This window comes from Clupea harengus, chromosome 25 (assembly GCF_900700415.2).
Source record: "Clupea harengus chromosome 25, Ch_v2.0.2, whole genome shotgun sequence".
Classification (NCBI taxonomy): Eukaryota; Metazoa; Chordata; class Actinopteri; order Clupeiformes; family Clupeidae; genus Clupea; species Clupea harengus.
In genome coordinates, this window is record NC_045176.1 from 9,953,720 (window position 1) to 9,969,774 (window position 16,055).

Sequence of the window (16,055 nt, forward strand, 5' to 3'; positions counted from 1 at the left end):
AGAGCAGTGTTCCTGCGATTTGCAGTTGACTTTGCAGAAGTACAGTTCAGGCCATGTCAGACAGTTGTTGAAAGATGTTTGAACTTGTATCGTGCAAGAGGTGACAAAGAACGTCATCATTTCCCAGAATAGCAAGCCTGATCCATTAGGACATGGTTATTCCACCACGCTATAACAACGGGCACAGACAGGGCACACTCGCCTTTCAACTCGTCATGCAAACAATATTCACACCTCCTGAATTGGCAAGGCTACCATGCATACGTTACGAAACATGCTACCGTCACTGATTTTCAGAACTATTATTTATCAGCAAGCATGCCAGGAATCGGCTTGTGGTGGTTTACTGTAAAAAAAAAAAAAAAAAAAATAGGCTCGATAGAATAACATTTCCAATCAAAGCGTCACTTTACCTGTGCGACATCAGCACACCGGCACGCAGATAGATAACAGTATGTGATTTAATTTAAGAATGAATTAGCCATAATTTTCTTGTGAACATTTCCAAATGTCCTCTTGAAGGCTACTTCCCTACAGGTGTCAGGCTTCAGTAACGTAATTTACCACTAGGTGTCAGGGCAGGCAATCTTTCCCCGGTCCTGCACTTGCTAAATTCAGAAAGGAGTGGGAGAATTTTTCCTGCTATTACAACGATGTGTTGTTGTAACTTCGCTAACCTGCCAGGGTCTCTAATCTACAGCCAACAGTAATAGCAAATGAATGTTCGTTCACCTTATTCCTGTTGGCCGTTATACACAGCAGTTACAGTCTTTTTTCACGTGAAATAAAGTGTGTTATGTAAGCGGTGGTTAGGTTGGGAGTAAATGTGGATATGATGTCAGTTTTTTTTCAACGAGAACAGCTGGATTTAAATCACTAACCAAGCATGAATCATTCCCTTACCCTTGTCATCGTTGAATTCTGTTGGCGCGCGTTCTTGTGGGAGGCATATGAAGGCGATCCATTCAGTTGTCAATTACTGCATACTGCACATTATGTTTTGTGTATCACTATCCCACACAACATAAGCTATATGGTGTATGTATAACATTTACCAAAACTAAATTTAAAAAAAATTATCCTTTGTAATAGATTTATGGAGTGGTGTAGCTTTTGTCTTGGTTTGTCAGGTCTGGTTGTGAGGGGTTTGGTGTCGGATCCTAATCTATTATTTTTGTTAGGAGGAGATTCTAAATGATCCTCTCAATACAGAAGGAAGCACAACAGCAACAGAAACATGTAAAAAACATGGAGAACATCAAATTAGCTGCTGCGATTGATTGATTAAGACAACAAAACCACAAGCTTGAAAACATATTATCATACCATAGACCCAATCCTGCATTCTCAATGTAATTCACTGGCAAAATATAGTCTAATTCCAAAAACACTGCTTTAGAATATTAAACTAAAGTCACAAGCTGAATGAGGCACGTTTACAAGAAATGTCATTTTGTTACAAAATCATTAGAGCATGATGACAGACAGCAAAAACAAAAGTTTCCAGATGGCGAGACACTTTTTTCTTTACTAAATGTTGTAAACAACTACTTCAAAGGCAGTTGTTTCAAACGTACTGGACCTGATGTGAGGCCTCTGGTTTGTATACCTCCATAGTGGTCACAAAACAGAAATACCGGTATGTGTGTTGACCATGGGGGGCCTTTACAAAATAATCTATTGCAACATGACCATTGAAGACAAGCTTCCCCAACTATTTTCAAGTTTTGTTGTTAGATGTAGTTGGATAAACATTTGTGTCTCCCCTCAGGTTTAAGATCTAGATACTGCACACAACCTGTGCCTGCAAATACTGAGTTGCATTTCAGCTTTTCATAATAAAAACAAATGGTTAACACAAGGCCCAAGATCCCTTTTGTCCTTCATCTACTTTCTAAATAGTGAAATATCCAAATAAGGTGATATTTCATATTATATAAGTATGAAGGCATCAGACAGAAATATGTCCTGCCCAGTACCAACAGCTAGCAAGTAAAAGACACATATAAACACACAAACACAAACACACACACAGGCGCTCGCGCGCGCACACATGCACACACACACACACACACACACACACACACACACACACACACACACACACACACACACACACACACATTCATTCTCCACATGAATCCTTGCTTGTACAAATACAGGGTCAAATACACCATTTTTTGTGATCAGGTGCTCTTACAAAGTTTCAATCCCGCAGGGCAGTCTGCAGAAAGCAATACTGTGAAAGCAGTAACAGAACAGTTAACAACATTCTGCAGCACACTGGGATCCAGAACACCCAAAGACCACAAAAAAGGAAAAAACCAAATAACCCTGCAAAGGGCCAAAATAATCACTGGTTACATTAGCATTCATTCAACGTGCTGCTCACTTTGATATATTTGTTTCTTATCGTCTCCCTTGTATTGGCTTGAGTAAACACAAGTGGATTACATCATCCTTTTTTATAGAAACAATGATTTCAGCAAAGGCAACATGAGTCCTTGCCCTTATGTCACATGTTATTGTTAAAGCAGAGGGGTTTTTGTTTTTACACAGAGTGGCTTGATTCCCTACTCCTTGAGTTCTGCCATGCAGGGCAGCACAGCTACAGCATGCCTTCTTCACACCCCACTCGTTCCGAAACGTTGTCTCTTGCAATATTATTTGTAATGTATAAAGTAGATAGCAGATGATTGTGTACACTCTTTTTTTTACATATTGTGAGCTTGAGTGCATATTTTGAAATGTCAGTGATATGGTCTATTTTTCCATTTATGCCTGCTAGTTTTCTTTTGGCAGTCTTTACCCGCTTAACCACCTTTCTCTGCTCTCTGCTCAAAGATAAAAGTCTATATATGGTGTTACACAGAACTGCCCCCACACACACACACACCAAGAGCAAATCATTATCCACTGTGTGAAAGAAAAGAAATAAATAAGAACAGAGTTTGGAAAGTACAAAATATGGCAAAATCCTCCAGATGTAGCACGTTGGTATGCAAATCTCTTGGGCATAAATTCTGCGCTGTTCAATATTTATAACTATTTGACACTGTGATCACGTCCTAAGCCGGCATATTCTTGAAAGATTCAGATTCCGAAAATAAACAGCAAAAAAAAATATCAGGCCCTACCACTGCCACCGAAAATAGAAACCAAATCATAAGTTAGCTGCTCATGGTATGCAATGATGTCATAAAACCCGACTCAACATTGGGTAAAGATTAGACCTACCCAGAAATCAAATTTTACATCACTCCCACCTCTCAACACCCAATGCCGTCTCTGCCACTGGCCCCTACACTAGAGAAATCTAATCCACTGTGCTGTAAAGAGCTTCCTGTCCACCCGGCAGTGCTGCCCAGACTGTGAGTGTGGTCACAGCAGCTTCCTGCCTAGACCAGACAGCTGACCAGCCAAGTCCACCACCAGGACTGTAATCATTTCCCTGCCGTCTATATGCAGGACACTAAAACTAGGACCTCCATCGCATAATGTTCACTTTGAATCAGCGCTACACAATCCACTTTGACTAAAGTTCATCTGCTGACAACTGTATTAATTTACCCGGAAAAAAATGAAACTAAATGATATATAGAGAGAGAGAGAGATGTGGATGCAGAGGGAACGAGAACGTCCTGAACAAACCCATCGCCAACAGAAGATTCCCAAGCTTCTTGCTGTTTTTTCATAGCAGACAAATTTATGATGATGGCTAAATGCTATACACAGCATTTTGCCCATAAATCAGATAATGGTTCCCACACATAGTTCTATAAACTATGTGGATTGTGGAATTAAAAGAGTAACTGTTGGTGGAACAAATTTAAATATCCTAAAACCCCTATAAATATCTGCCTTTCTGGCCAGTGTAATGGCAATCATAGCTGGTGATTCTCCCTGAAGTTTATCCTCTCCAGATGCAGAAGGTACTGACCAAACCTCAACTAAATCTTTGACAACATAATTGTGAGGAAAAGAAACCCCCACTACAATTTTTTACAACTGTTCTCCCTCTCTTAGGGAGACTTAGCAAGAGTATTGACAAGTCCACATCCAGTCAAGATCCGCTTTGAAGTCCCTGTGCCGAGTTGGCTCGCACAGGTGTTGTACACTCATTTTCCAGTGCATGATGCAACGTTTGTAGCTCGTCTTTTGAGTGGAATCACCAGCGTAAAAAGTTAAACGGAACCATGTGTTGCACTACATTCTGGCCACGAACGGTAAGAGCTAGTTAGCTAGTGCGTGATAGCGTAGGGGACCCTGCAGTGTGAGTCAGTCACGTAGTGCCTTTAATTACCATATTATTCTCATTTGACTTTCAGATGACCATGAGAGAAATGTTGTGTTTGGGAGTTCATTTCAGGGGACTCTTCCTCTTTTGTCTAATCTTTCGGCAATCACACCCATACATGTCGCTGTAACGTGATTTGCCCTGACACATTAAGCCATTGTGGTGGCCTTTCCACCCTAGAGGGAAGGTAGTGAAAAACAAGAGGGGAAAAAAAGATAGGTCTTATCTAAACGCAAGCATATGCTCCTACGGGGACTGGGGCAGTGAGGCACCACCATGATGTCAGAGGGGATTTCAGGGGGAAGTTCTGCTGTAGTTCAGCGCTGTGTAGTGATGGTGCTTTCCTAACACAGTGCACAGATGCGACTGGGCAGATGTTCTGCTCCAGCTTGGCTGATGTGTTTTGGCCTGTGCCCACGGTGTGTGCAGCATGTGGCTGATGTGTTTTGGCTTGTGCCCACCGTGTGTGCAGCATGTGGCCAACGCCTTTCTAATGTTTCTGTCTAAGGAGCATTCACATGACTGTTTCCACCTGTTCACAGATATCTTTGTAATATTTGAGTCCGGTCCACTGCTGATGTCATTAGTGATTTCATGTTCTTTAAAAAAAAAAGAAAAAGAAACTAAGAGAGGGAGATGCTGCAAGTAGGTTTAAAGTATTTTTTTCATTCTGTTATGTTGACTGTGTGGTAAGTGACTTTGTGCTAGTTCTAAGTTTCTGAAACACCCTACCTTACCTTATTATTTAACTTTTCTGGCACAAATGACCACTTTTGTTTTCTTTCTTAAAACATGTAATGTTATGAGCACCCTACCCCCACTACATCTACAATCTGTAATTGCATTTACAATAATATCTAAACTTAATCAAAATTAGATTTCCTGCATTAGATTTCCTGCCTGGCCTCATACGCTCTAGCTCGAGTCACTGATCACTGCAGCGGGGAGTCTGAGGCAACATCAAGCTCAAATCTGAAACAACATTCTCATCGTCATCATCTTTGGTTGATGGCCAACTCACTGCACTTTCCCTGCCAAGTTCCAAATGGAGCTCTTTGCCAGACAACACTGTATGAAAACGGCCAAACTTTTGTCTTAATTTCTTGCGTAACACCAGTTCAGCGTGTAAAACAAACAGCGGCGTAGAATGTGCATGAAATCAAAATATATAACATGAATCCATGGATGTTGTATACGGTCAAATTACTACATAGAGGTAGGTGAACAGTCAGTTGACTGTAGGAGAGTCGTGTGAGACTGTAGATTTATGGGGTCTGTTTCTGTTGGACGGAGCAGTGGGGAAGTGAAGCAGATCTGCTAATGAAGCAGAACACTGAGCAGTGCCACTGGCTGAGATATACTCTACTGTCACTGGTGTGCTAGTGAACATCTGGCCATCCGCTCATGTGAAAATCTGCCCCCTCCATCTTCACTTACAGATGTCCATAGAAGTAACTCCCCCGCCCCAGTAACTATGTCATACTAACATCTACACAAAGACAAACAGGCCATTTGGACCGTCTTATGAATCGCTTGGTGAAGAAGATTTAATCCACATTTTATAGCAAGCCTGTGCACTCTCTATAAAAAACTGAATGCATGACCTGACCAGCATTGCTAAAACATTGCTTTATGAGCTGATCAAATGATGGGGTGCCATATGAACAGTTACATATCAACACATCAAAATAAGTGTGGATATCTTTGAGGATCTAACCTCTATACATCCTGAAGTCATCATGTTTAATGCTATGTCTGCTACTTTATTAGTTGTTAACCAGCTCTTGATCAATATAGTAATTGCATGGAGTACATTCAGCAGTTTGAAATTCAATTCACTCAATTTTATTTATATAGTGCCAAAACAATAAAATCGTCTCTAGGCGCTTTACAGAGCCCAGGGCCTGAACACCCCTAGGAAGCACAATGGTGACAGGGTCAAGGAAAAACTCCCTGTTAACAGGAAGAAACCTTAAGCAGAACATAAGGGGGGGGGGGGGGGGGGGCATCTGCTTGGAGCTGACTAGGTAGAGAGGTAGAGATAAAAAAAAAGAAGGGGGTGGGGGTGGGTTGGTGGCTTGTGACAGAAGGGGAGGGAGGAGAAGTGGAAGGGAGACAATCAGAAACATGGCAGATGAATTCATACACATACCGGGATGAGCATGCTAGCATACATGTGGTAAATGTACACAATCCATACAAACATAATATGGCATGATACATACACAATTGATAGTGGATAAGGTGGGGAGAGAGCATTCAAGGATTGTAGAACAGCTTAGTGGGTATACATCGGTTCCTAAGAGTACTATTATAAGGGTAAGTATAGTGTAATGGAACAGAAAACATTTACATTGCAGGTAAATGCTAGCACAGAGTAAGGGATAGAATAAGTGCATGACAGTGTGGTGGGGGTGGGTAGGTGTAAGCAGAGGGTTTCTGCAAGTATATATATAAATATATGTCTCAAAATAATCTCATACTGTAGTTAAATAACTAAGTTAGTGTCCACAAGCCATGCTAGGGCTTCATTGTTCATAGTAGACAGTGCCTGAGGACAGTAGCTCGGAAGCGTCCATGTCCTGTTCTGCATTAGTTGAGTCGTACCCAGGAGTTTCAATCAAGGGTGTGTCCTGCAGGCCGTGTGGTCGGTGTTTCAATGTAGCCGTGCAGTCTGGTGTTGGTTGAGCCCCATTGTTTGGTCCATTGGGTTATGGTCCAGGATTCAGTTGGCTGACCATTTGTCTCATGTAATAGATTTTGAAGTCTTGCAGAGATTTGTGTTTTGGATGGTAGGTGTGGTGGTGGATCGTTTGAGTTCATGTCATGATGGAGTATGTGGCTGGCTCTGCATTGGGCTCTCTGTGCAAGGTGTAGACAGGCTGCTTGCTGGTGGTGGGATTCTGCTGAGGATTGGTAGGTATGAGGTCAGTGTAGATCTTATACGGTACATCCTGAAATCATTTGCATGCTGTTGTTGAGAGCAGTGTCGAGCTTGGTGGTATGAGTGGATTTGCACCAAATAGGTACACAGTACTCTGCTGTTGAGTAGGCCATTGCAAGTAGCAGTTCGAAGTACAGGGAAACTTGCTCCCCATGAGGTTCCGCAGAGATGGTGAAGGAGGCTGTTTCCTGCTTCTACCTTGGCTGTGACTTGCTGGAGGTGTTGTTTATAGGTGTTTATATTACTCTGTCCAGAGTAACTCCCAAGTATTTTGGTGACTTTTCAAATGGGAAATATTTCCAGCACACTTGACTTCTAGTTGGATGTTGGCTAGTCGGTTGGCAAGATGGAAGTTGCTGCTGATGGTTTTGGTTTCATTAATTTTCAATCGCCAGTTGATGAAGTATATAGGCACACGAAAATATCTTGGTTGGTATCAGCTTTCAATTAGACTGAAATTTTTTCAACTTTATTTGGTTAATCTGGTCACTGCATGAAAGACTTCCATACATGGGGGTTACAGAAAATCAATTACAAATTAAACATTATTAAACTTTTCAGTCCAAGGTATACTTAAGCGAAGTGCATTATAATGTTTTCAACCAGTGCATCACCTTTAAGGCTTCCTTTCTGCTAACCGTCCTCACATCCAGTGATTACATAGTGCCGATGGCTAAGGGAGCTATCACCAATTATTCAATTTTCCTGAGACTTCTGTATAATACCTTCAGTGGTATGAAAATGAGATTCAGACCTCCTAACTTTGGCTAGTTTGAACGTTTTATATGACAGGGTTTGTCCAACATTTCTCTTTTGCCATTCAAGATGGATATAGCCTTTGTAGACATTATGTTTAACTGTGACATTTTATCCATCTCAAAGGCTTCACATTTCAGACATAACAAACGTTGATTCTATGAATATATACACAAACAATGGGTAAAAATAAAAGCATTTGGCCTCTGTATGTCATTGAAGTGATTATAGGTTTTCCCTTAGGCTGTTTTAAAGGGATGTGGGAAAGTATTTACTTCTTAACTTAGCGGAGCAGTGAAATGACTAAGTGAAGTGGCTATGCGCTGCCAATTTGTAAGAACATCACTGGGTGGAGTGCTTTGCTGCTAAAGCTAGGAGAAAGCATGGCCACTGACTGACTCAGCATAGCACACGCCCCTGAATCTGAAAAATAAAGGATTTAAACAACTATAGGTCTGTTGTTATTATGGAGGATGGTGATATCTTCACTTCACAATCACATTACACATAGACCGTTGGTTTCATGTATACAAAAATAATACATTTATTTCACCTTCATAAAAAAAACAAGCACATGTAAACACAAGCTGTGCTCTTTGGCATTTTGAATGGATCTTGATCCCTAACTCTCACTGTGTGCTTTGGTTTTCCTCTCCTTTCTCGTTGCCCTCTCTCTCTCTTTCTCTCTCTGTTAAATTCGTTTCCAAGCAGGGGAAAAACAATGAGTCCACCATTAAGTGTCAAATCCAGTGCAGAGGGGGAATAAAAGTCCTTGAAGTGCCTAGCAGGATATAAATCAAATAATAATAACTGATTAAATGCATTGGGTTTCTTGAGCTTCTCTTCATAATTTCCTTCCCATTGCCTAAGCTGCAGAATGTGAATAGCATCATATTTCCAATAACATTGTTTTTCAATTAGGCTTCAAATGATTCATTATGCATTGTAATTACAAAATAATTTTGTAAATTGTGTAAATATCCTTTTTATTTCTTAAGCTAACTGAACTCATTGACTCTGCTACAGTCTAGGTATTGTTGAAGTAACTGACCCCGCAAAACTACAGAACTCTCAAACCGAGGACACTGCCACAGATACAGCCCATTAGCAGTGGCAGATATGTGTGGTTTTCCCTTTCTGTCGTGTATTTATCCACATATCTGACGGGTACCTTTAACTCTCTCTTCTCAAGAGAAAAGAAAAAAACAAATTGCTGGTCTAGATACAGTCCATGTAATATCTCAGCCAATGCACTTTCAAAAAATAATTTCCAAAAACATTGCCACAGTCCGTGTTTACAGAGTGGGAGAGGGCAGTATGACCTGTCACGTTGCTTTCCTTACTCCACCTGCCAAAGAAAGTTATGGGTTGCTGAAGGGTCTTTAGCTATGTTGCTACTTGGCCATACAAATGGCCTGGAAGAATATCACCTTGGACACAGGCACCAAACAAGTGTAATCTTCTCAGTGCAATGAATATGACAGTGAAAACAAACCAGAAGAAAACACTCAGTGTTAAGCCACCTTCTCTATCCCTACTAAACACTAATATGCTTCAGTATGAAATATTAGACAATTTGGCTTAACTCCAGCAGCTTTTTTCTTAGGAATATATCACTGTGGTGTTACATCCCAGGCTGACATAATGATACAAAACTGTTGTGCTCCATCTGTTATTCGTTTGGATATACAGTATGAAGATGTGTCCAAAAAAAACACTTTTAGTGTTCCATTTTAATATTAATGTATTAACTGATCACGATTTCAGAGGCAGCGAGCCATAGAGTCCGTAGACGATGGTTCCCTTCGTCATGTTTCAGGTGGCAGGGAGGGGCTCTCTGCACCTTCCTGAAGAACGCGCTTCAAGGGCCACAAGTCAGAATATAAACCAGACCGCAGCGATGCAATGGTAGACTTCAAGACGGATTGCTGGGGAACTAAGGACTTCACTCTCATACGTCCTGCAAAATGTCTTTGTTTTGAAAATTAACTCTTTTGCGTGCCATAAACTCTTGGCTAGGTAAGCAATCCTTCACAACACTAGAATGCATAGTGACGCATTTAGTGCTCTGCTTTATGGTGTGAAAATCTGAACGTAGAGTTTCTTATTTACCAGCTAATTTACTTCAGGGACGAGTTCTGCGTGGAAAAGTTTACTCAAGCTATTCATGCATGTGTTTGTTTTCAGATCCCGCGTTGCCAACTATATTGTTTGATCTGGACAAGATGAAGAATTCCAGCTTTTCCAACTATGTAATTTTGTTATTCATTGCCAGTGGGGCAGGTGTTGCAGTTGTAAACTCGACCGTGTCGTCCTCGGATAAAGCGAACGTCACTGTCATACAGGAATCCTCTCAGGACCAGTTATCAGCGTTTTTACCAAAATCAAGACGCAAGCGCTATATCTCCCAAAGCGATATGATTGCCATTTTAGACTACCACAACAAAGTTCGAGCTAACGTCTTTCCACCTGCAGCTAACATGGAATACATGGTAAGTTTTCTTTTCAACACAGCCTGCCAACCGACCATTTATTAGAGCCAAATAGCCTTTCTACTGGCGGGTTCAAATAGCATGTTTATTACGTCTGTTGACAATTTATGATTTTGGTTGTCTCAATCTCCTTGACATGTTTTAAATAAATCAATAGCTGAGGAGTTATGATGCTGCTTGGCGCAGCTGGGAATGAGCTTTCCTTTGAGGGAGCGGAGAACGTGGTTACAGGGTCATTGAGGTTTCTTGCGTTGCTTTTTCGTTCTGTTACCAACCTGAAAGCCTTGCCTGGTTTCCAGTCTCATCCGCCATAACAGTTCTGAGTGGCAAGAGATTTTGAATCGTCAAGGATGGCATGCGTATTTTGTGTAAAACAGCATAGTGCATACAGTTGACCACTGGATGTTGCTAAATCACTGGTATACGTAAGGTTTACGCACATAGCGCACGTTTGTCATCGCCTGTGGCCACAGGGGACCGTAAGACAGGGCTGGACTGGGACATTTGGCCCTGGCATTTCTGGCCCAGACGGCCCACCACAGTCGGTCGAATACCCTCCGCCAATATCCTTGCGGTCCCCTTAAATATGCGTACCCTCTGTACTTTCCCCCCCAAACCACTACAAAGTTGAATAGTAAGTGCAGTGATAAAAATGGACAATAAGAAGTGGACCAGTGTGCTCACTCGCTTTTGACTTTGGTACTCAGAGGTGGCAGTCGAGTACACAACATCCATATTCAGGTAGAAGTAATTGTCAAAGAAAAAGCTCTGCTAGAAGTCAACGTATCATTCCTAATTATTTGATTAGTATACAAGTATGTGGGTGCATGCTTACTGTAGGTGGAGAGCCACCCCACAGATAGTAATGACAATAATCCACACCATATATATGCTGATGCCTAATGGTTTGGTACCACCATACTTGACATGGGACAACTTTGTTGCCTGTTGTTGGAAATACGTGCCCCCCCCCCTCTAGCATAATATATAAGCAGGCATGCATTTTTGTACCCTAAATCTACAGTTGTTATATGATGACGCCATTTCTCTGTCTCACTTTATGATAGCCTTATGCTTATGTTATCTCATTATCACCTACAATTCGACATGAATTTAATTAATAATTTTATTAATAAATAATGCTCCTGCTCCTGCTCACTCTGTCCCTCCTCGACTTCCCTGTCACACACCTGCTCCTCTGCCTGGCAGTGGCCGTGGCCAGCCACCGCTCCTCCTTCAAGTTCCACCTGTTGCTGCACAATGCCAGGTTCTGTAGACGTTAAAGCAACTGGAGCCCATGCAGCAAACATGTCTGTGATTTTTGCACATTTGGCGGCATTTTTCCCTATATTTGTTATTCTTTTGGCCCGCAACTTCTCCACACCCCGTTTGCACTTTTGTTTATCTATTTAGATGCCCTCATCCATCCACAGATTTTGGGCACTGAGCCAGAGATGTGATTGGGCCAGCTGTGATTGGGCCAGCTGTGATTGGGCCAGCCCAGTGTCAGTAAGGAAATGGGCCGCTGCTCCTGCCTTAGAGGTCCTTGGCCATTTTTTTTATTAAAAGTTGTAATTAAATTATTCGTGTGAGTTTGGATCACAAGGGTAAAGGTGCTACAGGTAATAATTTAGCTTTTTCTGGAACTGGAAGAAAATTACATTTGCATAAGGGAAATGGGAGATGTCGTTTTTAAGTACAACACAATTCTTAACAATACGAACATGTGATGTTCACCCATTAAGTGAGTCATGTATGCATTAAGTGAGTCATGTATTCATTAAGTGAGTCATGTATTCGTTAAGTGAATCATGTATGCATTAAGTGAATCATGTATGCATTAAGTGAGTCATGTATTCATTAAGTGAGTCATGTATTTGTTAAGTGAATCATGTATGCATTAAGTGAATCATGTATTCGTTAAGTGAGTCATGTATTCATTAAGTGAGTCATGTATTCGTTAAGTGAATCATGTATGCATTAAGTGAGTCATGTATTCATTAAGTGAGTCATGTATGCATTAAGTGAGTCATATATGCATTTAGTGAGTCGTGTATGCATTAAGTGAGTCATGTATTCGTTAAGTGAATCATGTGTGCATTAAGTGAGTCATGTATGATTTAAGTGAGTCATGCATGCATTAAGTAAATCATGTATGCATTAAGTGAATCATGTATGCATTAAGTGAGTCATGTATGCATTAAGTGAATTCTTGTGTCAGGTTTCTGCATGGAAGCTTGAACTGTTCAATGGGATGAGAGGGTTCACATCTGTTTTGTGCATATCTGTAGGATGCTGCCGCTGTTCAACAGTGTCAGTTTACGGCTCACCTCAAGTGAACCCCGGTGTAACAGCTTTCAACTCAGATGAACTTCAACAAATAACTGTGACATCTTGTATCGTGTTTCACTCTGACCTCACCCACTGCCCACCTCTCTACACTCAATTCTTCTGCACAACAGTGTAAACACTTTGTTCTATACTGTTCGTGAGGATGAAGTCAGCCTACCTGTTCTTCTGGTGCGCTGTTTCTTACCATAGTTGCCTATGGAGGGCAGTAGAGCATTACAATGGCAAATCCACCACATGTTAACCCTTAGAGGTCTACGTTTTTTGTTATTGTTTTCGATATTAACTGTACAAGTGGAATGTCTTCGTGCAGCAAAGAAATGCAGGGGTTGTGTCTTTCCTTGCTAAGGAACTGTAGGCATTATGTCTTGCCTGTTGAGATGTCTTTGCACTGTGTTCAGCTTTGGGATGAGGGTCTGGCCAGATCTGCTGAAGCGTGGGCTGCCGCCTGTATTTGGGACCATGGACCACAGTATCTCCTGCGATTTCTGGGTCAGAATCTCTCTGTCAGAACTGGCAAGTAAGTGGTAAAGACTTTCACATGGAGCACACAATGCACATTGTATTGACATCCCTATGTGACAATAATAATAATGACCTGCTAGGCAGACACAAGGAGATGCTGTTCTTACCACAGGTGCTTTAAATCTGTCAAATAAATTTAAATGGCAACATGTCGACACGATTTGAGTTTCTTTCTGATATATCTTCAGGTTTTCTTATCAACTACTTAACCCATTCAGTGTCCTCCCTAACAGAACAAAACACACTCTTTTTTTGTCCCTTAACTGTCACCTAAGAGGCTTCTGGTTCAATTAACTCTCCATATGCTTGGTCAAACTCTTATACAGTTAGTTCTTGATATGAACTCTTATACAATATCTTTGTTAGGAATTTTTTTAAAGATATCTTTCATTTTGGTGTGGTATCATCTGTGTAATCCCTATCTCTATTGTGATCAGCTACAGGTCTATTCTCCAGCTTGTCAAACCTTGGTACGATGAGGTGAATGACTATGTGTTTCCATACCCCCGAGACTGCAACCCGAGATGTCCCCTGCGGTGCTATGGGCCTATGTGTACACATTACACTCAAGTATGTGAGCCTCTCTGATTTATACAAAAAATATACACACCAAATCACCTTAACGAAGTTCTACACTGATTGCTGTCTATTATTCCATGTTTCTAAAGATGGTGTGGGCTACATCGAACAGAGTTGGTTGTGCAGTCCAAACATGTTATAACATGCTAGTATGGGGTGCCTTATGGAGGCAAGCGACGTACCTGGTCTGCAATTATTCACCAAAGTAAGTAACTCTTTCTGATATTGTTTATGATGATAAGAAAGCGCATAAACAAATACCCAACACACAGTGCTGTGGCTAACTGATGGTTCAATCTCCAGGGGAAATTGGATTGGTGAAGCTCCATACAAAGTTGGGGTGCCCTGCTCAGCATGTCCTCCTAGTTATGGGGGATCATGTAGCAACAACATGTGCTATCCAGGTGTGAGCTCAAACTACCTTTATTGGTTCAAGTAAACCAATGACAAAAGGAAACTTTAAGATTATTTAAGTGCTGCCATTAAACACCAACGCGTTGATGTTGCTTTGCTGTCCCGCTCACAGTCCATTTAGGACTTCAGTTTTATTTCACAATCCGTTTGATATTGTTTGCATTATGTCATTTTTATAGTGTGGACAAAACTTTACTTTTTGGCTGAGTCTGAAAATTATATCAGGTCAATTTCAGTCTGTGAATCTTCCTGTGTATAGTTTTTTTGGGAGTTACTTCAATCACATTCATAATGTGATCCTCATGCATATCATTTCAGGGTGTTTTGATGGTGCTCAAATCACAAATCACATACACAAAATCACTGATAGTTACTCAGAATGACCAGCTATTCGAAAGGGGAGTTTGACATTTGCTCCAAATTCTGTAGTCGTGCCTGCTCAGTATCCCTGTGATATCTCTGGGTTGATCAATGGCATACTGTAGTATAAAACGAGTGCTGTGTATTTTGGCAGCTTAGTATCTCTGTCACGCTGGGCAGGTCCAGGAAGGGAAGGATTTGGAAATGCAAAGAGTTAGAGGTAGGATAAAGGGTGCTATATTACATTGAAAAGGATGTAAAACTGCTTATTGCACAGCTAATTTTCTTACTCAGTTATAAGCATTGTATAGCATCAAACTGTGTTATTACAGATGTGTGTGTTTTTATTGTTTTTCAGAAATACCATAAAATTGTATTTTAAGCTGATTGTCAGCTATAAGCTAATGAAAGAGCCTATAAGCTAATGAAACATGACTGAATGTTACCTGTCTTCAAATTCAAAAGTTAAGAACTCAGCAAGCTTTTCTTTCGTATTAGCCTGCGAATTTGATCATGTATTGCGGACAGAGTAACATACATCTTTGATTATAATTTTTTTTTTGATTGTCCTACAATCTTTAACAAACCTTCCATCGGTTGGCAGTAGCATGGCTATGTGGACATCGTTTTAGGCACTGGGCAAAAGTTTATGCAAAAATGAAATTTCCTCGATGTTGTACTTCAAATTAACTCTCTAAATTATGAAAGTAACCCATGTAAAGATGCATGATGTGCACTGACGACACTCTACTACATATTGTGTACCCAGGTTAATAACAGATTTATATTTATATTTTCGTGATGTAACTTTGCTAATCATGTAAGCAACAGCCTCTACATAAAACCATTGTGTAGAATGAAGTTGAATAAAGGGACTTATTACTTGTCTTTTGACCGCAGGTTACCGTTGTCAAGATAAAGATGTTGTCTTGCTCTCTTCTTCCTGTTTCACAATAACATTAAATCATTGTTCACTCACATGGAGGGGAAACTTTCTTGCTACATTGACATTGTTTATCAAAGGCAGTCATCACAAAGCATGGTCTGTAAAGTCTTGTCCACGTGGTGAGAGCCAATACTCGTGTCAAGTCGTAGGAGCGCATGACTGATGACATGTTTTTGGGGTTAAGAGACAGAAGGGATGAATTTCCCCTTAATCTACCAAAGAGCCCCGGTCATTCAAAATGTCTGTCGTAATCACGAGCCCCTACTCTTCACTTGATTGTTACATTCAGCGGCCTGTCAGCATGCATTTGCTCACACTTGATCTGCCAGCTATTCCTGACACAGCTCCGGTCACACGCCCCTCTCCAAAGGATATTACACAGCCATTGTTTGT

At 40.9% G+C, this 16,055-nt stretch overlaps 1 protein-coding gene across 1 annotated transcript; it reads left to right on the top strand.

The window, feature by feature from the left end:
• The first annotated feature begins 9,890 nt into the window (after nt 1–9,890).
• On the top strand, nt 9,891–15,696 carry pi15b (peptidase inhibitor 15b). Its single transcript, XM_012827888.2, has 6 exons — nt 9,891–10,016; nt 10,185–10,489; nt 13,240–13,358; nt 13,801–13,933; nt 14,032–14,147; nt 14,246–15,696. Exons 2-6 carry the CDS (start codon nt 10,223–10,225, stop codon nt 14,379–14,381), a joined length of 771 nt encoding a protein of 256 aa, XP_012683342.1. The 5' UTR covers nt 9,891–10,016; nt 10,185–10,222; the 3' UTR covers nt 14,382–15,696.
• Nucleotides 15,697–16,055: the final 359 nt, after the last annotated feature.